Consider the following 26,228-nt stretch of genomic DNA (forward strand, 5'->3'; position numbering starts at 1 on the left):
TAAGAGATGTAAACAATAATATCAGCCCAGAAAAATTTACATGATTCTGTAGATAAAAGATAAATGAGTGTGTATTTCAAAAGAGAATCCCTCAGAGATTAGAAGTACGTTAGAATTACCTACATAAGTAATACAAAATGCCCATCTATATAGACCCAGAGGAATTACACATGCAAAAATAAAGTACCCAAGTATCTAAAAATAGAAGTTTAAGGGAAATTACCTTAGAGTTCGGAAATATATTTGATGTATCACTTGGTATAGGGTAGAATGGAAACCCATTGTAACCAAAGCAGTCCGACACTGCCGTCAAGGTCGATAGTAGAAGGGGGCGGTATACATCGGAAGCTGTTACGCTATGCTGAAAAGGGGATTAAACTACACTTCAGGGAAATAGAAGTCAGAACTTTCTAGAAGGAAAGGAGTTAGCATGTGATAGGTACGGGGATCTCAGATCTTAGTTCAAAGTTTGCACGGAAATATTTGGGGTCTAAGAAACTTTGCGCAAGGTCCAGAAAGGCGAAATAAAAAGGTCAGGAATGGACTAAGGTGGATTGACTTGGAGAGATGTGACGCCAGGAGAAAAGAGGAGGTCGATCCATGGAATCCTGGATGAATTCGTGGAGGGTAACTGGAGGCGAACCCTTATAGAGCAACCAGCGGCCCAGGACCAAGATGACCATCCGAGTGCCTACTATGCCGAAAGATTGAGCTCCAGCCCTGCGAGAAATTCCAGAGGTGAACACGGTTTCCATGATGCGTCTGAAGCGAAAGAGCAAGCCGTAACAATAGAGGGGGATCCAGAATAAGCCCGAAGAGAAGATATGATTAAAGTGCAATTGTGCCTATGAAAGAATTAATGAGAGTTGAATTTTTTTGTCGAAAACCTTCTCTTAATTTATGATATGAGGGACTGAAGTACAATGTATAATTTGGATAGACTGAATTCATAGGATTGAAGGATGCAATAGATTGAAAACTAATTAGTATGAAGTAAATCTGCTTTTAGAATAATTGAAAAGATGTTAATGAAAGTTTAAGCTTACGTAGTATTACATTGAAATGGTTTAAAAGAGCTGATAAGAAAATTATAGAATTTAGAATTGTAATGGTGTGAAAGGTTGATTGCTAAGTGAGTGTTACATTCTTTTTGTGAAAGGTAGAATTGGAGATTTATATTAGTCAAAGCATGATAATTCCTAGATTGAAAATGGGCTGATAGTCATTTGATATATACAGAATTAATTGTTTGATGAGTTAAGTATTTGATGCTTATAACATGCCTGAGAGTTGTTCTATGTGATGTTTAAATTTTGATATTTAGCTTTGAGAGAAAAGGATAGTTATTTGATATACAGAATTAATTGGTTAATGATTTACGTATTTGATGCTTATAACATGCCTGAGAGTTGTTCTATGTGATGTTTAAATTTTGATGCTTAACTTTGAGAGAAACTGATAGTTATTTGATATACGGAATTAATTGTCTGATGAGTTACATATTTGATGCTTATAACATGCCTGAGAGTTGTTCTATGTGATGTTTAAATTTTGATGCTTAGCCTTGAGAGAAAATGATAGTAACATCCTTTAAGTGTATACATTGTATTAATCTCTTAGTGTGAATAAATATGTTTGTTTTATTTATAAGAAGTGATATCTGATTTTTTTTAGCAACTGCACTGTTCCCAAATAAATCGGATCCTGTAAGCAGGAAAGAAATTAAACCTTGATACGAAATTTAAGTTAGGAGTTACCCACGACTGTAATTAACTGTATAGAGGTGCTTTACTGGAAGTATAAATATTTTCTTATGCCAATTAGAGATTTTTAGTGGTGCAGTCTGGAATAATCAAATAAATTTCTAGAAATCTCAAGTATAAGTTTAATATACTGAAAGTAGGGAAAGGAAATTAAAGATTAACTGACTATATAGAATGGTAATAACAGATAAGGATAAAGTATAATAAAAGATAACATATGCAAATATAGAAGACAAGTCTAAAGAAATCGATAAACAGATAAAAGGAAACATAGATATTTTACAGAGGAGTAGAAAACAGTATCAAGATATTACAAAGGCGCAGTAACATTAGAACATGTGAAATATATTAAATAAAAAAATAAAGAACCTCAAAAATTTTACAATGTAACAGTGGTGCCATCTGGATGAGAGAGAGAGATGGAAGTGCAGATGACAGAAGCTACATCCAATAGGATTTGCAACAGACCAGAAGGCACACCTTCCATTTGGACAGGAGGCAAGTTTTCTTCTGTTGGCCTCTGTGAAATTGGATTTATATCTGCTGATGACTGTTTTGTATTTCTTGCATGCTTCAACATAGGCTGAGACTAAAGCTGGGGATTCTTGATGCAAGTCACATGTGGTATGCACAGTTTTTTCTTTAACTGTTTTGGTAAATTTTCTGTTGAACCAGGACTTGGAAAGTAGATGAGAATTTTGGACCAAATAGGGATTGAAGGCCTTCATGTCAGTGAGGATAATTTCTGTGGCTCATGCAGAGCAGGTGTTTGGTTCAGAGGAATGGAAGCAATTATCAAACAATCAAAAGGATGAGTAAAAATTCCTGAGGTCATCCCACTTGGTACCTTTACCAAAGGCTTGGGAGTGGTTGGAGTAAGAGTATTCTCACAGAACACCCTCACAACTCAGATCACAACATTGTGATCTAGTTACATAAAGGAGATGTGATCTCTGCTGTACATCTGGATGGAGAACTAGTTAAAAAGAGATTAAGAGTATTAGGAGAGTAAAGAGAATTATCAAGAATTTGAGCAGGTAGATGTACGATTGGTGTAAGTTCACTGCTTATGGCAAAGACTTCCACATCTTGTCTATCTTTGTTGATGGTGCTGGACATGCTGGACAAAAGGAAGACAGTTGGAAATGCAGATGTTGAGGTCACCTAGTAAGAAGATCTCACTGTTTGAATAGCTGGATTATAGATGGTTGAGCTTTGTGGAGAGAGAAAAGTGAAGAGATCAGTGTGGAATTTTGAGTTTGCAGACTGGTGTATGCAGCAGATAAATATTACTAAATGGGACAAGGAAACCTTGAGCCAGGGAAAGTCAAAAGATTACTAAATTAGTCATTCTCTTGAAAGCAATGCCAGATCTCAAAAAGGCACTGGTGCCATCCATGAGGCAAAACAAATAAATAAAATTGTGAAGTGTGTAATTTCAACATTGAAGGAGGACAGCAGTCGATGTAGCTGCAGTTTGGGTTTCTATCAAGAGGTCTGGTCTGGATGATTAAGTCATGTTGAATGTCAATATACAATCACATGTTAGTAAAGTAGATGTGAAAGTGAGTTTTTATTGTGGAGATTCTGGCATGATTTGCATGATGTTCTACACCCTCTGTCCAAAAAGAAACCAAACTTTGATAGAAAATAAAACACAGGTCAATTATAATTATTCAAATCATTTATTTCAATCAACATACTATCCCTCAGCTTCGATACAGCATTTGGCATGGTCAATTAATTCGCTGAATGTGTTTTTTATATCGGTTTTTGGGATACTGTTGAGGGTCATGGTTACTGCCGCTTGAACATTTTCAATGGTGTCGTATCGATTTCCTTTCATCGCCAAATGAAGTCAGAGGAAGAAGTCACAGGGTGCTAAATCAGGTGAATACGGCGAGTGATCCGACACACAAACTTCGTTTTTGCTCAAAAACTGTCTCACAATGTTTGAACGATGAGATGGTGCATTATCGTGCAAAAGTGACCAGCTGCCTGCATCACGTTATTCATGCCGTATGCGAAGAATTCTCACTATCAATCGCTTCAAACTTCAAGATAAAACTCACCATTGACCGTTTGGTCAGGCAGAATGAATTCTTTGTGGATAATGCCCTTGGAATCGTAGAAACAAATCAGCATTGTCTTTACTTTTGACTTCTCCAAGCAACTTTTTTTCGGATGCCCCTCTTCTGGTGGTCTCCATTCAGTACTGTGGCGCTTTGTTTTGGGCTCATACTTAAAACACCACTTTTCGTCACCAGTAACAAACATTTCAAGGAAGTTCGAGTCCTTACGAGTGGCTTTAATGAGGTTCTTGTAGTGTTCAATTCGATACTTTTTTTGGTAGTCGGTCAACTTGTGGCGAAGAAATCACAAATTCAATTTACGAAGGCCCAAACTCTCAGTCAAAATGTTGTGCACAGTCGATTTTGCAATTCCCAATTCATCTTCAATCACTCTCATGGACGATTTCGAGTTTTCTTCGATGAAGTCGTGCACTTTTTGGATGCTAACTTCGCTCAGTCCAGTTTTTGGACAGCCTGGCTTTTGCTCATCCTCAAGCGTCTCACAACCACTTTGAAATCGCTTAAATCACTTGTAAACTTGAGTATGGGATAAGAATTCATCACCATATGCTTTTTGAAGCATTTGATGCGTTTTGGTAAAACCTTTACCAAGTTTAACACAAAAGTTAATCGCAGCTCTCTTTGAAACTTATTTTCTGACCACTCATCAAAACACACTGTCACTCTTGTCACTATAACTCGGCTTCTAATGAAACAAATGTCATAAACAGTTGACACAACACTAATGAAGGTTGCTGCTTTTAAACAAAAAGATACAACAGTTGGCGCCACTAGTTTCTTCTATTTTCGAAAAGTTCGGTTTCTTTTTAGACAGAGGGTGCAAGTCTGTCTTTTTTTTGCTGGGAATGGTTTTTGAGAGAGATTTCTTTTTGTTAGAGTGTCATGGTCATTGCTTGAGTGCTTCATTCTACGTTCATTTATGGTTAGATGGAAAGATACAGTAGGACATTCAGTGAGAGAAGATAGACTCATGAACATGACACCCATATAGACAGGCAATAAGAAAAGCAGGAGTGAAGATTGTGAGCCAGCTGCCAACGTATTCAAAACACTCTATTATACTAAGGTAACTCCAATGCCAAGGATTGTATTCTCATAAGCTCGCTGGTAAATTTTATGAAACATTCATAGTTTCTACAAACATTCAGCTTTGAAATAATGTTGGATCTAATATTCCCTTTGTTTATGTAGCTTTACATCACTGAAATGAAGCTGTACAGTTCTATTTTTAGTAATTACTTTTAACTACCGACCGAGAGTTCACTTACAGAAAATACATTTCTCTGACATTTGATTTCCTTAGTACTAAATGAGAGTGTTTACTCTCTTAAATTTCTGCCTGGTCTCTGAAGAGAACCAACAGTTCAAAACAGCAGCCAGGTCAGTGAAACTTTAAAAAAAATGCTTTAATAAAAGGCAAATATATAGACACTTGGGCAGTGCTTATGTCTTTTAAGTAGTGAAGCTAAGGCAACTCCGATGCCAAGGATTGTATTCTCATAAGCTCTCTGGAATTTTATGAAACTTTCATAGTTTCTACAAACATTTGGCTGTGAAATAATACTGGATCTAATATCCACTTTGCATATCTAACTCCTTATTATATGTTTCTATACCAGAGTATGGAAAGTTTAAAAAACATAAATAGAAAGGGTTTGTATTTGATGGATAGACTGAAGTTTTAAGTATGTGGAGATGGCAGATGTGTATTTTAAAGTCTGATTTTGAATACACATCAGTTAGGAGGTTAGTTACTGTGCTTGTTCACTAACACCAGGCACATCAGGAAAAAAAAGGTAACAGTGATGATTTTTTACCGTAAATGTGAGAGGACCATAAATTTTTGCCACTGGTAAGACTTGGCCAATAGAAGAGGATATCATTAGTGGAACAGAATGTGAAAGAGACAGTGTATTCAGAAAGGACAGACAAGATAAGATGGGGTTATCGATAATGACTGCAGTAATTAAATCCAACCAGATAATATAGTTTAAGGGCTCAATGCTGTTTACTGTGAGGTGAGATTAACAGGATAAAACACACAGCTGGATATTGAAATAGAAGTCATCTGAAGAGGTCTGCAAACTGCACAGAAAGATAAACCTTATGACTACAAGTATGGTTATTCTTATAAGTAATTTTAAGTATGGGGATAAATAAAGATTATAAAGAGAGAAGAAAGCATGCAAGAACACTAGATTTAGTAACCACATTTAAGAACAAAAATAATAAAATACATCCTCTAATGAGTATTATTCCCAAAGGGAGTAGGAGGGGCTTGTTTAGCCCTAAGTTACTCTTTGAAGTACAGCTGGCAATTAATATCCACCTTTAACTATCACTGAAAGCTAGCTCAAGGCTATCAATAATTACAGGCATCATGGGACAGAGGATGGCAATAAACTGCTATCATCTTGTGATCTCATTTGTAACCCTAACATCATGCATTATTTTGTTGTGTAGGCCTCTGTGAAGTTAGAACTATTTATTCCAGTACAAAACCACAAAGATGTCAAATAGAAGTTATGTTTCTATTTCCACTAGTTTCATGAAATACTTTGTCTCACTTCATCAGGAAATAATGTGAATAAACAAAAAACTAGAAAGCAAGTAATAACAGTTAACATCTCTAATGAAAAATAATTGAAAACTTTGAAGCAATGGAAAGCATGCATTCACTATTATGCTGGCTACTACTGATAGATACAAGTGTGTCGTGATGGATTAAGGAAGACCAGACTTGATGCAAAATTCCTTGTTTTTTCTTTAAACTGTACAGGATGCTTCATCATTTCAGCTAATTCTTTGAACACTCTTGAGTAAAAAAGGTTGCTGGCCTAGTTGGACGAGTGGTTGGCATATCCACTCCCTAGCCAAAAGGCTGCAGTTTGAATCCTGCTGAGGGCATGGATGTTTGTGATTGTCTCTGAAAATACTAGTGGCAGGCAGTAGATAGCATTGGTGTAGATGATAATGGTAGTAGCGGTTCGCTGGAGTTGGTGGACACAGAGTTGTGGAGTGAGTGCCCTCCCTCGATGAGTCTCAGGACTCCTTGGAGTTGTCATATAACAATAAAGGAAAAAAAGTAATCAATGTGGAGCATTTCAGTTTGTTGCCATTCTACTCAGTGTTTTGTTTCCATTGTATATGCTGCTTGGTTAGACTATAATAAATTTAGTTTAATCCTTTATCCAAGTGTGATATTATTATAGTCTAACCAAGTGAAAAATAAACTTTCAACAACTTTCTCTAAATCCAGAGTAATTTAATAGAAAGGTGGCACACCATTTGGCAACTCCTATAGGTAGAGGTGACCTTGCTAATGCTTCTGCCTGGTATCTCCACTTGGTCCTGGCTCCCACTGAAGAGACCTCATTAAAGGTCGAAACTAGTCTGGGTAGTGGCCCTTCCCTTAATACATAACATTATACATATCCGCAAGGAGATGTGTTCTGCATTATGGGAGATACTGAGATAGGAGTGATGTTAGCTTGTTCCACCTTTGCAACGAGTTGCCCAGTGTTGTACTACCTTACCCCAGTCCTGAAGATACTTTCAGACCCAAACTTTGTTTGCTCACACTTGGATAAAGGATTAAACTAAATTTATTATAGTCTAACCAAGTGAAAAATAAACTTTCAACATCTTTCTCTAAATCCAGAGTAATTTAATAAAAAGGTGGCACACCGTTTGGCAGCTCCAATAGGAGGAGATGACCTTGCTAATGTTTCTGCTTTGGTATCTCCACTTGGGCCTGGCTCCCACTGAGGAGACCTCAATAAAGGTCGAAACTAGTCTGGGTAGTGGCCCTTCCCTTAATGCATAACATTATATATCCGCAAGGAGATGTGTTTTGCATTATGGGAGATACTGAGATAGGAGTGTTGGTAGCTTGCTCCACCTTTGCAAGGAGTCCCCCGGTTGTGTACCACTTTACCCCAGTCCTGAAGATACTTTCAGGTGCAAACTTTGTTTGCACACACTTGGATAAAGGATTACACTAAATTTATTATAGTCTAACCAAGTGAAAAATAAACTTTCAACATCCTTGAAGTTTTTTGATCGGCATATCTCTCCAAATCTGCCAGTCTGCCCTATGTAATGTAGACCACAACTGCAACTGATCTTGTAGACACCTGGTATTTTTTAGTAGTAGATATGTAGGTTTAGGAAATTTCAGGTGTTCAGAAATTTTGTTAGTTGGGTAGAAGGTGACTTAAGTTTTGTTGGCGAAACATTATTTCCTGATGAAGTGAAACAAGTATTTCATGAAATTAGTTGAAATAAAAACATGGTTTCTATTTGACATCTTTGTGGTTTTATACTGGAAAAAATAATTTTTTTTCCAGTATAAAACCAGTATTAAGACTACACCAGTGGGTCACCACTAAATGTACATTAAGAATTTACCGACAATAAAAGCAGCATTACTTAAGAATGTATAGCACACACAAGGCTTGAGTTTTCAAAAATTGACAGCTTATCATATATACTTCACACAGAATTATCTTCTCTCCTTGCAAACATCTGGAATGGTTTGAACAGACTTTACTAATGCATTTGGATTTCTCATATGACGGCAAGCAAAGAAAGAATTAAGAAAATTTCAAACCTTATCAAAGAAAGAAACAACCATAGTGACAGAACAAGCCCTCCAAAAAGTTATTTGATCCTGAAATGAACATCCTTTCCCATGGTTTTGATTTTGTGATCTCTCCCAGTAAGATTTCAAAATTAGAAATCAAGACAAATGTGGAAAAAAGCCTCCAAAGAATTCCAAGAGATGTTGCAGATTTTCTTCGCAAATAAACAGCCACTGTACTTTTGCAGCAAAACTTTCTACACAATGCTTCACAGTGATTACTGTTTTTACTCAAGAGCATTCAAAGAATCAGCTGAAAACCTCTACAGCAGGGGTTCCCAACCCTATGCCCGTGGGCACCATGGCGCCAGTTGACCAATTTGTGTGTGCCCGCTGCTGTTCAACCGTGTGCCATATAGTTTGAAATAATCACGCAACAATTCATGGCATGCTGTATGACGCATGCGTTAATGACACATGACGAGTATTAAACGCATACAATGTAAAGTACATGTGCATTCAAAGTTGTTCATTCCAGTTTAAGAACTGGAATATCATCATATTCTCCTAATTATGAAGCACTGGCCAATGAAATGCAATGCCAAAGATAACACTAACTTACATATATATATTTAAATTTTTATATAATGTAAACTTTTAAGTAATAAAACATTTGATTATAATGTAAAGTTTGTATGTATTCATTTAATAAAAGAATTCAAAAAAATTTGCTTGAAAAAATAGATGGTGCCCGTCGCCCTACCGGTATTTTAGAATGTGCTCTAGGAAACAAAAAGGTTGGGAACCCCTGCTCTACAGTGTAACAAAAGACAAGGGATGATTTTACATCAAGTCTGATCTTCCCTAATCCATCACGACACACTTGTATCTATAGCAACTCAAGAACCAGCAGCCAGCATAATAGTGAATGCACACTTTTCATTGTTTAAACATTTTCAAATATTTTTCACCACAGATGTTAACTGTCATTACTTGCTTTCTAGTTTTTGGTTTGTTCATGTTATTTCCTGATGAAGTGACACAACGTATTTCATGCAAGTAGTTAAAATAAAAGCAGTTTCTATTTGACATCTTTGTGGTTTTATATAAGGAAAAAAAAGTTCTAAAAATTATATATTATTATCTGAAGCAGTGAAAGTCATTGGTTGATTTTTTCATGACATTTGCGATTAGAGTTCCTGGGAGAAAAACTCCTACTTGCTGCCAAAGATTACCTACATGAGAAATGGCTCAAACAAAGGCCTAGAAAAAAAGTTGGTCTACTTAGTTTCAAGAATGAAAGATATAATGGTCTTTCTTTTGGTGTTTTAGCATTATGGAAACAAATGCCATTTCCATCGCACTGCATTGGCAGCATAAGAATCATGACAAAAGGGCAGTGTGCCTCCAAATGAAAAGTGTGATTGTGCAGTTTTAATTCTGGAGGTGACAAATCATGTAAAAACTTTGAATATAAAATGCATATATGATGAACTATAAGGCAGTTGATTATGATAAACTGAAAAGGCAACTCGAAACGATGCTTTGGCATGAAAAACTATATGGTAAAGGAACTAATGGAGCTTGGGAAGTAGTTAAAGGATGTCTGAAAGAAACCATATATGATGCATCCCTAGAATTAAGAGAATAAATTGAATGAGAGTTAAATGGATGAATAAGGTGCAAAGCAAGAGCTGCTAAAAAAGAAACTTTATGGATCCAATAAGTCAAACTTGCAAAGAAATTATATTCTTGTTTAATTCTTTAATTGAGTGTTAGCAAAAAAAGTTTAAGTGTGAAGCATCTTAATGACTAGGCTACTTGTATATAGAGGCTGATGACTCTTCATCAATTGCTCAATATCAAAATGCAAAACAGACATCCTTTTAAATGTGTATAATGCTATGCATTATGAGATGAGTCACTACTCAGACTGGTTTCGACCATTATTTTGCTTAACCTATATATAGAAGTAGCCTAATCATGAAGATACTCCACGTGCAAACTTTGTTTGCTTATACATGGATAAAAGATTAAACAAGAATATAATTTGTTGACAAGTTCAATTTAATTTGTAATCAAGTGAAAAACTTTCTACAATTTCAATAAGGTGATGACTAGACATATAAACAGGTTAGAAGAGTAACAGCCATGAAAAAGGCAAAACTAGACTATGAAAAGCAGATAATCTTACAGACAAAGAAATATTTAAGAGAATTTTTTGACTATATATCAAGTGCAAAGAACAAAGACAATGGAAGATTAACCTTAGTGAATGCAGAAGATAGGAAAGAATCACATATTTGTTTGTTTTGGATTTATGGCTGAAGCAACTAAGGCTATGAGAACAGTGTATTAAGTCTGTAAATTGTGTATGTTCTTCTGGACAGTTTGCATGTTTAGCAGAATAAAAAAGACGAGCTTCTGGGAGAAAAATTCCCGCTTTTGGAAATTGTGAGATGCTTTAGAAATAGAAGAACTGTTCAGCACTCATGTTAATAAGGTATATGTCCCCTGATAGATCAATGAACTGTCAGAACCTGAGGCAGAACTAGAAAGGACACAGGTGAATGATTTGGAAGGATTAAAGCTATTTCAAGAATTGAATTTGAACATAGCAATAGGAATGGATGGGATATCAGCAATTCATCATCACTGATTTCCTGAAATGTACTTTGGTTTTACAGGATACTGTGATAGTAATATATGATTAAGTTTATATTATTACGAATCTGCTATCAACAATTTTCCTTCAAATTAGTCCATTAGTTGTCAGCACTCCAATATTGTCATATCTGATATTTTGGTCTTCTAGAGCAGCGCTTCCCAAACTGTGGGCTGCAGTCCCCTTGGGGGGCTGTTAGTTTTGTTGAGGAGGCAGTGAAATAATGAAAACAAATTTAAAATATTTTAAGACTAAGTGTACCATGTCAGATGTGTATGTAAGATACTAAAAATGTAATATTTGCATTCGATTTTTGCAATATTCGTTGTGTATTTTTTGTATTGAATATAAATACAATAAATATTATAGGGGCCGTGAAATATTTTAATTTTTCCAAAGGGGCCTTTACATCCACAAGTTTGGGAAGCACTGTTGTAGAGCACTTCTGTCTAAATCACTCTACTTAGATTTGGTCTTTCTCTGGGTCTTTTTCTTGCCATCTTAGCACCAAACACCTGTTTTGCTAATCTTCTGTTTCCTCTTCCATTTTGTTAAAGTGACCATGCTACCAGAGTTTATTTGTAATTGAGCTCTACTCAAATATTCTTGTATGCTAAATAACATAAAGTTCCTTCTTAATATTTTAATTTCAAATATGATTTTGCAATTGATACCACCTGTTCACTCCCCTAATTTTTCTGTGCCATCTAGTTCGATCAAGTGCTCTATTTCTAATCCAATTCTCAGATCCATAACTTTTAACTGGTTTGAAAACTGTCTTGTATTCTGCTAGTTTAATGTTTTGGCTAATTTTCTTCTCTTATTCTGTTGTCTATTTTCATATTTAAAATGAGTAAAAAGACTTCAGTTCCTTGTGTTGTTTATTGCAATTTTGTTAAACTGCCACACTGTAATAAATTGTTGATGTTCATGTACTGTGACAAACGATTTTTGCTCTCTGAAGTTAAATAAATATTAATTATTTTCTTATTATTCTATGTCGTGAATTAATGGCATCAAATAAATTGAAATTTCCATATTTAATTTGAAACTTCACAAAAAACTATTGAAATAGCCAAAATATTGTACATGTTCTACAGCGAGTCTCCACAGAGAACACAGGTGAAGTTTCTATGTTCCTGCCTATTTATTGCTGATTTTCACACAAAAATTGATTATAGCTGTAATTCAGTTTAGTTAGAGAATCCTGGAGATTTTAAGTGGATATGTTTTGGAGTATATTATCTGTACGATATACTCCTAAACATAATATACTCCTAATATTTCCAATTCTAATATCAGGTTTAATGCCACTTTGCTTCATGATACAATCCACATAAATAATCAATAAGAGTGGAGATTCTGTGCACTCTTGTCTTATACTAACTTGATTTTATATCAAACCGTTTTCCTTTATCCTTCAATTCTAATAACTAACTTTCAATTACATTCCATTTACTCAATATATATAACTGTAGCATTCGAAAAGCTTTTCTCTGAGCAACTTGTCATGTGCCTTTTCCAGATCTACAAAACTTAAAATAGGTCTTTGTTATATTACCAAGAATTCTCAACTACCTGCTTTAAAGTGAAATTTGATCTTGATATCTTGTTTTGGCCTGAACCAAGCTTCTTGTTCTTTTCCACAATTAGTCACTTTTCAACAATGGTTGTATAAATCTTACCCAGAACATTAATATAGAAATTCTTCTGAAATTCTCACATTCAATTTTATTCCCCTTTTCATGGATGGGAAGTATGAAAGTTTTACTCAAATCATCTGGAATTTGACCTTCTGATTAGGTCTTCTGAATTATACAGTGTAGCCACAGTAAAACTTTTACCCCTCCAAATTTGAGCATTTCTGATCGAATATCAACTACTCTAGCTGCCATCACACTTATCAGGCTTTTCACAGATTTTCAACTACATGCATTGATAAGTACTCCTGTTTGCATGCCTCTTGAATATTTTTTACTGTACTGTCACTGCATGTTTCATTTATCATCTTTTATTTCTTTTATAGTACTCTTTCCTCATTTTGTAAGCTTTTTCAATAGCCTCTGGAAGAAACTTTTTGTCAAACAGTAGGTTTGCCATAAATGCCAGTATGCATTAGTTGATTTCAGGAAAAGTCGAAAATTAAAATGATACTGCACCCATATAAAGGTGTCAGTATCATTTTGCCTGTTCCAGAAAAAGCAATGGCCTCCAGAACATTTTGTCATCTTCCTGATATTTATTTTCTATATTGTTATTGAAGTCCTTCTGTGACTTTAGTTTAGCTATTCTGTGTAGCTAATAGGACATCTGTTGACTGATTTGCTAGGAACTTTCAGTATGTGTATATATATATATATATATATATATATATATTTTTTTTTTTTTTTAAAAGGTTTTAATATAAAAACACTACTAGTTTCGGCCTGTAACAGCCTTCTTCAGGTGACATTATAAAAGAAAGAAAAAACACTAAACATTGAAGGTTAAAAGACTATGAACAACACAGACAGTCTCTATACATAATTAGCATGAAAACGTTGTAGTTGTATTTGAAGCTGTTCTTTCGTTTGTTGCATTGTTGGGAGAGTGCGTGCTTGCAGCCTCACGTGAATGCCAGTACATGATTACAGCTGAATGACTATCTGGGAGGTTGTAGCTCTCAAGTTGTTATTTAGATGAACAGTATTGAAGATGATTTCGCTAGATTCCACGATTTTTCTCTCTAGTTCGTCACTGCAATGGAAGATGTTAGTAGATTTTTCCCAGCAGACTTTGTGACTTTGGTTTTCATCATTGGGATTAGCCGAGAAAAGGATATGACTTGATAATGCACTCGCTCACTGACTCTTGTAAGTAATGTCCCTCATGTGTTCTTCCATACGCAATTCGACAGATTTGTCTGTCTGCCCAAAATAAGGAATATCAAAATCACACAATATTTTATATACACCAGGGTATTTGAGTTGATGATGACAAGGTTTTGAGTGGCTATTAAGAAACAGATCTTTGGAAGTGTTTCTTAGGACATCTGACCAATGTTCTGATATTGTATTTTCTTAGAACTTTTGCTAATTTATGTGAAACAGTACTTATGTAAGGAATAGATATGTTGCCTTTGAATCTATTTGTTTCTTCTGAGTGATGTCTAGGAGGATTAAGAAGGAATTTTTCAATGATTTTCTTGGAATATCCATTAACTTAGAAAGAAGTTTTCAGATGGTTTATTTCTGTAAGAAGTTCATTTGGGTCATCAAGAAGAGAACGGGCTAGATTAAGGAACCGGATTATCGATGGCCGGATTTTTGAATGCCTACCTGTATACAGAAAGTATATATATACGAGGGTGGTCTGAAAAGTTTTCAGCCTATTAATGAAAAAACAAATTTATAATTTCAAAATTATTTTTATTTTTCAACATGATCTCCCTTAAGACTAATACATTTATTCCAGCGATGCTCCAGTGCCATTATCACGTCTCTATAGTGGTTCTCATACTCCTCTACAACTGTAATCACCTCTTGATTCGAAGAAAAACGCTGAGCAGCAAGGAAGAGTTTTAGTTTTGGGAAGAGATAGAAGTCAGAGGGAGCTAAAAGTGGGGAATAGGGTGGATGTTCCAACAATTCATAGCAGATCCCTTAATTTTCCCATTGCCAAAACACTTTTGTGGGCAGGTGCATTGTCCTGATGAAAGATGATTTTTTTCTTCTGCAAACAGGGTTCTTTCTCATGAAATTTTTCGTCTAGTCTGCTTAAAAGATCAGAATAATATTCCTCGGTTATTGTTTTACCCTTTTCAAGATAATTAATAAACAATGCTTTTAGCATCCCAAAACACCGATGCCATGACCTTTCCTGATGATGGAATAGACTTTGTCTTCTTTGGTGCTGAACAACCGACTTCTGTCCACTGTTTTGACTGCTGTTTGGATTCTGGTGTGTAATGGTGAATCCAAGTCTCATCCATAGTAATAAATCGACACACAAATCAGTTTTATTCTTGTTAAAACGCTCCAAGCACTGTTCAGAGATTTTCATGCGAGTGTGTTTCTGATCTGCTATGAGCAAACACAGCACCACCTTCAGCAAAAGCTTTTTCATTTTCAATTCTTCATGCAAAATATATCCTACACGTTCTTTTGAAATGCCTATAGTCTCAGCAATTTCACACATTTTGACTCACCAGTCATCCAATACCATATCATGCACTTGATCATTGACTTCTGGTGTTTAAATTATACATATTTGGTCGTTTTATAACAGAAATACAATTTTATTAATACAGACCAGTTTACAATAAAACTTATATTAAAACCTGCCAGTTTTGCCAGCAAACTGTCTGGCTTTTTCAAGGCGTTTATGGAGATATGAAAACTAGTAAATGCAAATTGAAAGAAACATAAAAAACATTGTAAACCAACTAGTAGCTATGGTTACACATTTCGCGTGACAGAGAGGACTTATTGTTCTTATTCATTATCATGCATGCATTGTAGACGTGTAATGTGATTACTGGCTAGCAGTAGTTCAGATTGATTGAGAGAGAGGATCAAGTTTTTCCACAAACTGTTTAAAATTACACCCTGATTTCTGTTGAGGTTTCCACCGGTTATTGACACTCTTGTGGCTTCCTTAAATAAACGATGCCTGTATTCTTCATCGAGATATGGCATGGAGCTGTTTTGCCAATCTATCGTGTGATTAGACGTACAGAAATGATGTGCTGATCCAGAAGAGATGCTTCTGTTGTGGTTTACATCACCAACATGTTCTTTCTGTCTAATTTCTAAACTTCATGAAGTTTGTCCGATGTAGGCAAGACCACAGGAACAGGGAATGTAATATACTCCTGGATATTTGTAGAACAGCACTTTATCTTTTGGGGGATCCTAAAACTTGTCCAATTTGAAGACCACTCTGATGTTATGGGCTCTTAGTATTCTTGCTATTTGATAAGAAATTGACTTGATGAAAGGTATCACTACAGTAGAAATGTGCTGACAGTGGGATTCTTCTTGTCTGGGGTTGTCATTGTATAGATATTTTTTGATGATGTTTTGAGGATATCCATTTTGTGATAATGTGTTGGCTATTAGGGAGAGTTCATTCTGTGTATCCTCCTCTTCTGATATAAACTTTTTGGCTCTATGTTTCAACATGTGGATAATGCTCAGTTTGTGTGTCTTGTGATGGTTTGAAGTATAATGAAGATATCTTCCAGTATCTGTGGGCTTTCTGTAAATGGATAATTTGACACTGTTAAGTTGTTTTTTTATCAAGATATCTAAAAAATGCAGTTGGTTGATGTTTTCCACTTCCAGAGTGAATTTTATCTTGCTATGTGTTGAGTTGATTTTATCCACAAACGATTTTAAGTTATCTAAGCTGTCTTGCCATATGATGAAGATATCGTCAACATATCTCCACCATGTAGATGGTCTCGGAGAGATTGCAGAGAGAATTTCTTTTTCAAATTTTTCCATGAAAAGGTCTGCACAAGATGGTGATAGTGGGCTTACCATTGCTAGGCCTTCTAATTGTTGGTGCATGGTGTTGTTAACCTTGAAGAAATTAGATTGAAGGCAGTGTCTAAACATCTGTGTGATGTCTAGAGGAAAGAGATCTTGGATGATGTTTATTACCTCTTCTACTGGTACATTGGTGAAAAGGGATACAACATCTAGACTGGCTAGTATGTCTGTTGGTGCAATCTTAATGGTTTGGAGTTTATTTACAAAATGTTGACTATTCTTGATATAGGATTCTGTTGATCTTATTTTATTATTTAATAAGTTTGCAAGATGCTTTGCCAAAAGGTAGGTTGGTGATGATCTTCCATCAACTATTGGACGGAGAGGTATATCCTGTTTATGTATTTTAGGTGTCCCATATAGTCTTGGAGTGATAGGATGTGAGGATTTTAGTGTTTTCTTCACTTCTTCTGGCCAAATGTTACAATTTCTGATTAGTTAGTTTGTTTCATTATGATTTTTTATTGTGGGGTCTCTGTCTAGGATCTTATAAGTGGAGATGTCTGATAGTAATATGTTTAACTTATCATAATAATCTTTAGAGTTGAGGATAACTGCAGAATTTCCCTTATCAGCTTTTGTAATAATGATATCTTTGTTTTTCTTCAAGTTGAGAATTGCCTTTCTATCATAAGGAGACGTGTTGAGAACAGGTTGTTTGGCTTTGGCTAGAATTATTGTACTTTTGAATCTAATAGTGTCGGCCACGTTTTGTGGTAGTGGATATAGGCCTTTTTCAATTCCACACATAAAATCCATTTTAGGAATGTGTTTGGGCGTAATCGCGAAATTAAAACCTTTTTTGAGAATGTCAGATTCATTTTTTGTGAGGCTAGTGTTGTTACACTTTTTGGACGTCCTTCAGGTGGATCATCTTCAAGGCTGGTACAACCATGTTTAAACTCGGCAGCCCATTTCTTAATTGTTGAAAACGAAGGAGAAGAGTGTTCATAAACTTTTATAAACTTCGAATGAATTTCTTTTGACGTTACACCTTCTTTTACAAAGTATTTTATAACATGATACTCAATTTTATGCATTTCGAGGGATATACACAACACTTTTTCTTCAAACAGCTGTATAAAACAAACTACTTGATAGAATGACTTGCAATTTCACACGAATGCTTATGACAGACGTGCCAACTTAGAAAAAAAAAAAAAAAAAAAAAATCGTGCCAGTAGTGTTGCCATCTAGGGTCGAACCCAAGAACTTCTCTGGCCACCCTCACATATATGTACACTTTCTTCTTATCCAGGACTGTGTTATATTTTTCTTTTTGTGTCGCCTTTGCTATGGCTTTGGTTTCTCTTATCTTATCTATTTTACTCTCTCTATAGGGCCTCTAAGATATTCTACTAACTTGATTTCTGTGAGACGTCCCCCTTTTCGAGCTCAGGCAAATTTGTTTGTTCAATTGCTGCGCCAGCCTGAATCTAAGGATAGAAATACCTTATCCCAGGGAAAGTTCACAGAAATAAAGTGCCACTAATATTATCTAATTATATTAGGAAGCTGTAGATACCTTAGCCTTACAGTCGTAGCCCTTTTTCTCTTAATTTAACCTGGATAGCCCCCACACTTATAGGTTCGATATTTTAATGAGTGGTGAGTTAGTCATCTGGTCAGATTACACATATGCATACATTATAAAACATGTTTATTGAATAACTATGAAAATACAAACATTTAATAAGATATTAAGCAATACTAAGGTAAATTCTGTCTAAAGTTTCACACTCAACTCTCGTACTTAATATATACAGATCATGATTACATTTAAGACATCTAATAAATGAGTGTCACATTAATTAGACATGAACTGGTACTCGTCTGGCACAAAACATTTTTGTTTAAACTCTAAAGGCACATATAAGTTCAATTATCAGTTCTATTACAACATCCGTTTAAATCACATAACACTAGGATTCTCAGAGAGATAGTTAATGAGATTCCTTTGATTGTTCCTGAGTGTTCTTAGGTATCAAAGTTCACTTTTCTTTCACTGAGGATCTAAATCTCTTTCACTCACTATTATCAAATAATATGGGCATGAAAATGAAAGTACTTATCTTCACTGCATGGATCACATCAATTACTTTGTCTGTTTCTTTGTGGTAGAATATTGCTTCTGCCATATCCTGTCGCCACGTGGGATTCACCTGCACGATACGAATTTTGGCACTCGCTCCAGCTTCCTAACATCGGCACGTTCTCGCCGACGGCCCGCATTTTTGTTCTGTCGTAATCTGGTGCTTCATCTAGCCGGAATACGCTAGTCTGCTACGGGAACGTAGGAACTGCCCACCACGGGCACAGCACATGGAGAAGTTTCAGAAACAGAAAAAAAACCGAGGGTGGTTCACACCCGTGCTGCCGTATATATTTCCTTTTTCAGTGCCCTCTATTCTGAGTTCAAACCTCACACACCGGAGTCCCTTATTCGTTCCTACTCGGTGACGTCATTCCGTTACCTTACGGAGTCGTATTTTCGGGAATGCGTACCACAAACATTTTTCCATGAATCCTATAGCTACGGACGTTACGTCACGATCATGGTAATTCCATAACCTTCGACCTTTTGTTAGCAGTGTACTGACTTTCTTGTTTACATAAGTTTTATACTATTGGTGAAGTTTTATCATATATTCAAAATTACATTAATTCTATTACATTGTCTTAGATTGTAGAAAGCTTCAGACTTAATACCTTTTCTTTAATCTTATTCTCTCTAGTTTAACATGATAATATTTCTCTACTAAATTTAAATTGAAGGCAAAAAAGACAAATATGTTCCTCCAGTTAGATCCTGTATGGGCGATTCTTATTTCAATAAAGTCTCCCATTCATGATCTGACAACTGTGTTTTTAGCTTCTTGTGTCAATTATGGTGGTCCTATTTTTCCATCCTTTCAGACAATTTCACCACATGCCTCCTAAACTGAATCAACAATATTTGATTCAGAGTTTGCCACTGAGACTCCAAGGTTTGGTTTTTGTTTTGGAACCATTTCATTTTTTCCTGAATTCATTTCCTGAATAATGTTTGTATAGTTGAGTCTACAATTCACCTGCAAAAACCATCAGCTTTATTTCTTTTTTAAAGCTTTGTTACATATCATTCTTTTCAATGTGGCATTCATGTTTATCCTGATTAAAACTAATTCCAATTTCAAATCATGTATATACGCTTGTATGGTGTTCATATTTAAACCTACTTCTATGGAGAAGACGAGCTTCAGAAGGCTTTTCGTATTTCTTGTGTAGTCTCTCTCTCTCTCTCTCTCTCTATGTGAACACGTATTTTTGCTGGAAGAACAAGGTGTTAGTAATGACTAGACTATATCACGAGCAGAAATTCAGCAGTTAGTCACTATTATTATTAGTCTTTCCCTTTTCTCCAAATTTTCCCAAAACTTTTCTTTTCTGGTGGATTCATTTCCTAATCTGCTGTTTAGATCTCCAACAAACCAGCTTTTCCTTTATCTTTGTGTGAGCAGTATTTGGTACAGAATTGAAAACTCCTTTCATTTCTTCTTGAGTAGAACTTTCTGTGGAACCATTCTCCATTTTGAAGTTTGCTCAGGTAACTAATTGACATTGCCTTACAATCAAGAAGTTGATCTTCAGGTTTAGGTTTGGCATTGAATGTTATCATAACTGCTTTCTTTCCTTGATTATTATTACCCAAATATAAGATCTTATATTTATTATTTAGCAGGATCTTACCTGTTTATTCTTCTTTGTCTCAGTAACACCAATTACATCATGTGGTACTTTTCCAGTTCTTCTGCAAGACTGATTTCCTTTTGATTAATGTCCTTATCTTGATGTCCTTACCATCAATTCTTTAGACATTCTGTTTGTTCCAGTGGCTGACTTTTCACTGATTTTCCACCCTGGTTCCATGATGGAAACCCTAGGGGCCTTGTTTAATCAGATGATGTTCCATCTGGAAAGAAATTCTCATCATGTTGTATACCATCATGAGTTATTTGTTAAGTCCCAAATTACCAGCACATCCTTCTTTATTCAGTATCTAGTGGATACCTACTAATGGGTGTACCACACAAAGATGAGTATTGGACACTAGGCAAGAAGCCCCAGAATGCAGTCTCTTCCCAGTTATCTTGTTTTGACCCTTAAGTGATCCCATAACTGTAAGTGTACCAAATAAATATGCAAAAGAATTAGAAGTCCCTCTGACTTGGTTCTTCAAATTGAATTGTCACGAGTGCTGCTGGAAGGAAATAATTCCAGTATACAAGGGTGGTCATTAAGTTGTAGGAGAAACCATAGGATCTGCATCCAGAGGTAGGTACATAGCATCTTGACCTTTTACAGAGGACAATATACTTTTGTTAAAGGCATAATGTCTTTAACAAAAGCATTGCTAAGTCTTGCGTAGCAATGTGCTCACATTTCATAATAGTAGTGCGAGTGCACAACTAGTTAAGCAAAATGGATAGACTTCAGTATTTTATGATTACGCCAGAGCATTTGACAGGTTCCACATAGAAGTTATGACTGACATGTATCAGAAAGTAATAGACAAAGGTACTAAGTCTATGAGAAGGAGAATGGCACCAGTCAGAATACTACATGGACCATTGTAGTTTAACTTGATTTAACTTTAAATTAATATACGATTACAGGTAATGGACAAAAAAAAAAAAGAAAAAAAAAATGTTTTGATTAATATGGCATTAGTTTGCCACAGACGTCTAGTACAGCCTGTATTCTTCAAGGCTGTCAGTGACTGGAACTCAGTGGAGGAATTTTACACTGTTTGTCTAACAGAAAGTGGATTGGTCCCCTTTGTTCTTTGGAGGTGGAAAAGAAAACATTGCCTAAGAGCTAGCTCCAAAATGTCCCACAAATGTTCTCTAGGTTCTAAGTCTAGAGACTGGAATGGCCATGGCAGACACAACACCTCACCATCATGTTCCACAAACAACTGGGCGACCACATTTGCACAATGAATGAAGAGAGCACTATCCAGTTGAAATGTGACTAGCTGCATAGGAGAAAAGTGTGTCAACATGGGATGAAGATGATCATTTATGACTGAAAGATAACGTGCAGCATCCACTTTGCCATCTAATACAACAAGTGGACCCATGCCATGCCATGAGAATATGCCTCAAACCATTACAGAACAACCTATACCTTTCACAGTTGGAAACACACACTTTGTCGGGAAAATTTCCTTTGGCTGATGCCACACACACACATTTGTCCATTTGCAGCAAAAAGTGTGAATGTGGATTCATTGGACCATATCGTATTCTCCACTGTTGCATAGTCCACTGCCTGTGATCTTTGCATTTTTGCATTGATGGGAGTGATCAAGGCTTGTGAAAGGCAACCAGACTGTGATATCCAACTCTGCGTAGTTCCAGTGCAAAGTTTTTGGTGAAATGGGTTTCTCATGACCAGTGTTGAATTTTTCACACAATTGCTCAGCAACAGCCTGCCTATTTTTCATGGTACAGTGCACTAATGCTTGAACATCTCTCTCTCGCAGCAAGTGCTTTTGTACACTACTGCATTTTGCTGATGATGTTTGTCCTGTAGACTGTCATGCTGACATAACTTTAGAGATTGTTTCTTGATTAACATGTGCAATTTCAGCTGTTCTGGTCACAAATGCACCTGCCAGCCTGGCTACAACAATCATACCCCCCTTTCAAAGTGGTCCTCTCTGGATTCTATTCTAACATGCAATAAATGGCATGTGCATTAAGGCCTCCATTTGCCTTTATACACATGACCCTAGAAATGTCGGGAATACATATGTATATCAACTGCATCTGTGTTTGGTGATTCGTAGACAATGCATTGCAACTACCACTAACGAGACCTGATAGCTCAAGTGTTTCAATTTTTTTTGTCCATTACCTGTATGTGCTGAAGATTCATACCTGGAAAGGGTAATAATGGACACTAACATAGAATCCTTGCAGGCCAAAATACAAACTCAGTGGGAAAATTGCAAGTGCTATTTCAATGTAGCCAAGGACAAGGTTATGCACTGCAGTTGAAGACATTGCAGCAGGGGTGTTTATTAATAATAATTTGCCATAAGTGGTCAAAGAAGCCAGACCTAAGGGTGATAGAGAGAGAGAGAAAGTTCAAGGGCACACACTGATACGGTAATTACAGAAGGTGACAACTGCAATACTGAAGAAGACACTATCTTGAAAGAGCAAAGAATTTACTCTTCCACTTTATAAAACCAAAGTTGACTAACGTGCTTACCTGGATTAAACAGCAATGAAGAGGCAAATGAAAATATCCAGTAGTGGGTAATCAAGATAACATCAGGTCACAGAATTATGCATATGATAACTGACTGAGGGAAACATATTCTTCAAAAACACCCAAATCAAATTTTATAGCTCAAGACAGATGGAGAAGAAATTGCTGTCATCTCTGGAAATTGAGCAAGGTTGTGGTTACGAAGCACTGACATCCATGTTTTCATGGCATGTGGTGAATGTATGGCGTGTACTATAAGCAGATGTGAGTGTATCTTCAGTGAATGATTTTAAAGGAAGACATGATAAGTATTTAAGCAATATGTGATCTGATAGATTTTCCCTCAATGAGTTTTTGACACCATCAAGAAGCTTGTATAATAATGTTATAGTACGCCCACACTTTGTAGAGCTTCTCTCGGCTTGGTGCCAAGAATAGTCGATTCATGCTGAAGGGGAGAAAAAATGAAGGATGTAGGAATTGGTCACCAACAAGCGAAATCACGTGCTTTCTTGTCTGTCGCTGTACTAGTAGTAGCTTGATTTTTGTTGTCGCATTTTTTGCATTATTTTTTTATTATTAATTTGTATGATGGATCCAGTACAGTCAACAAGTTCTAGTGTTAAACCTTTCAGTAGCTCTTGCAAAAGAATAATGAATAATGTGCTCACATTCTGCGAAAAAGAATCGTTAGAAGGCAGTCTCCTTGTTCCCCTTTCTCAAGTCATAAAATGTGCAAGTGAAATTGCGGGCATATCGGAGTCGAATGTTAAAAGAATTCATAGGGAATCAAAAGATGAAGGTAAGCCAAAATTTAAATCTCCTAAAAAAGACACCAGAGAAAGAAAACCATTGAAAAAATAACTTTGAATGATTTTGATGTAGACGTTATAAGAAGAACTATTCACGAATTTCACGTGGTCGAGAAAAGAGTACCAACTGTTCAGCATCGCAACGTAACTGGGGATATTGATATGTCGAAACTTTTTAAGGTTTCAGAACAGGCGATTGAAAGTATTACAGTTCAAAACTGGGGAAAATATTGCTCTCATGTCACCTCATTGGAAAATATGTATTGGAACAGAGACGGAATTATCGAAGAATTACGTGAACCTTTGGTGAACAATTTAAGTGAAAGTGATGGCAATTCGGACACCGATTCAGATAACTATGAAGATTAACAGGATTTGATAATGGTATTTTTTTTTACAACCTTTTTTTTTTGCATGGGTTTGTTAAAAGAGTCACAACAAGTCATAAATAATTAATCGGTTTAGGACATTAAAGTGTCTCAGTTCTCTCAACTGTAAGTTTTGAATATAAGTTCATTTGAAAAAATTTCTGTTTTTCTGTATAAATATTTTTATTTTATACAAAACTTTCTTAAAAATAAATTTCAATAAATTTTTGTTTTATGCTATACCTTTTTTTAATTTTGTTAATACTCTACGTACATTTTTCACTGTTATACAAGAAAATAGTTACCACTTTAAAAACTACAATGTTCGTAAATAAAAAGCTACATTTTCCAACCTGTAATAATAAACAAACTCATCTCAGAAGATGGATTGATTACCCTATTATCGGAATGAATTCTCCTTCTTGTGACATGCGTAGATGTGTCGAAGGGTCTCGAATCTGTGGGCGTATACTATAACAATTATTATCAAGCTCCTAATATGTACCCTCAGGGATATACAAGACATGATAGGTACTATATGAAAAGTTCGCATAATTGCTAACTTGCTATCAACAATTTTCCTCCAAATTAATCTCTTATTTGTCTTCAAAGATACTTCTTCCTGTATCAATCCACCAAGATTATGTTCATCCAGTTGGTCTTTTTCCTACAGTACTAAAGCCCAAGTGTACTAAACCTATAGTACACTTGTACCATATGGGTGGGCTAAGGATTCCCCCCACCCCCATTTCTTGTCCATTTTATATGTATATATATATATATATATATATATATATATATATATATCTTTTGCAATTTTTTTTATTTATTTTTGACATCATATAGAAACCCAGCTCTAGAGACCAAACATGGAACTTTTTCAAGCCACTTCAGGCCTCCAATAAGCAGGGCGGTGGTCTCACACTGAGTGATGAAATTCATCTTCCACCTAAAGACAATCACAAACATCCATGCCCACGAGCTATTCGTGGGAAATCAGGCATGCTACCCACTCAGTCAACCAGGCTGGCAAGGCACCAGGTGTGTTATGGGAGACATGGCTTACATGACAACAATACCAAAGCTTTTGCAGAAATGAAGGTCATGCATTACAAATATCCATTTACCACCAATTTGGACAAAACTACTGGGATACCATCCTATCATCCAATATTACTGGCTTCAAGAGCCTATTGATTTATCGATTGGGAAGCTCCAAATTTACACAAAATAGATGATGGTGGTGGAGAGCAATGTGATTCTCCACCATCCTATGGTAAAAGGTTTTAATTATTTACAAAGGATATATGATCATGCAAAGTAACAATTAAAGTTGACAGCAACAGAATGGTCAGTGGACAAAAATCAAGAAAGGAAATCTTGTTTACATGTTCACATGTGTGGTAAACTGTATGTTAGTAAAGTGAGCTAAAATTGTAATTATAATTCTAAACTGGAGATGAGGGAAGGGTGGGAGAACCTAATGCTACACAAAGTTATTACATAAAGGGGAAGAATGTATACAAATGAATTGCTCATTTGCTTGTGTTCTTCCCCTTTATGACAAATACAAAGGATCCACTCCATCAAAATCATGGTGTTGCCTGATTTGTAGAGAGTTACCAGTGCAATGCACTCATGTTGACAGAACTTTCACAGAGTGGTTCATGATATTTGATAAACATAAATTTGAACAATAAATAAACAATATTTTAACACTCTTGGCTAATGAAATGGGAATTGTTTCACACTACTTCTTGCAAGATTATGAGTGAGAAGCTTGAATATTCAAAAATATGGTGTACTTAGATAAAATAATAGCTCAACACAACTGTCAGCATATGATTTTGTGCAGGCAGAAAATCGCATAGTGCATCCGGCGAAAGTGCTATTAATTTTTTCTCAAATATTCACTTACGCTTGTTTTTAATTTTCCAATTTAATTATTACAGTTTACTCTGTAATTTGCTAACAGATTCAGTAAACGACAATTTAGAAACTTACAGCTGGGAGAAAAATTACCTGCAGGTCTTGACAATCCATGAAGACTATGAACCAAGAGATGAAGATCTCCTAACAGTAGTTCTTCATCTTTGCCTATATAAAAAAATAATAATAAGGAATTTGTTATACTGTAAAATGACAACAAT

At 35.7% G+C, this 26,228-nt stretch overlaps 1 protein-coding gene across 1 annotated transcript in view; it reads right to left on the minus strand.

Annotated features, from left to right (window-relative positions):
- RhoGAP1A (Rho GTPase activating protein at 1A) overlaps window positions 1–26,228 on the minus strand; it is a 587,523-nt gene that overhangs the window by 169,288 nt on the left and 392,007 nt on the right. Inside the window, exon 17 of the mRNA XM_090414103.1 lies at window positions 26,101–26,175. Coding sequence (XP_090270229.1) covers window positions 26,101–26,175 — 75 coding nt within the window. The remainder of the gene's footprint in view (window positions 1–26,100; window positions 26,176–26,228) is intronic.

The sequence above is a fragment of the Typopeltis vanoorti genome, chromosome 24 (assembly GCF_054136105.1).
Source record: "Typopeltis vanoorti isolate ZY-2024b chromosome 24, IOZ_Tvanoo_1.0, whole genome shotgun sequence".
In the NCBI taxonomy this organism is placed as follows: domain Eukaryota; kingdom Metazoa; phylum Arthropoda; class Arachnida; order Uropygi; family Thelyphonidae; genus Typopeltis; species Typopeltis vanoorti.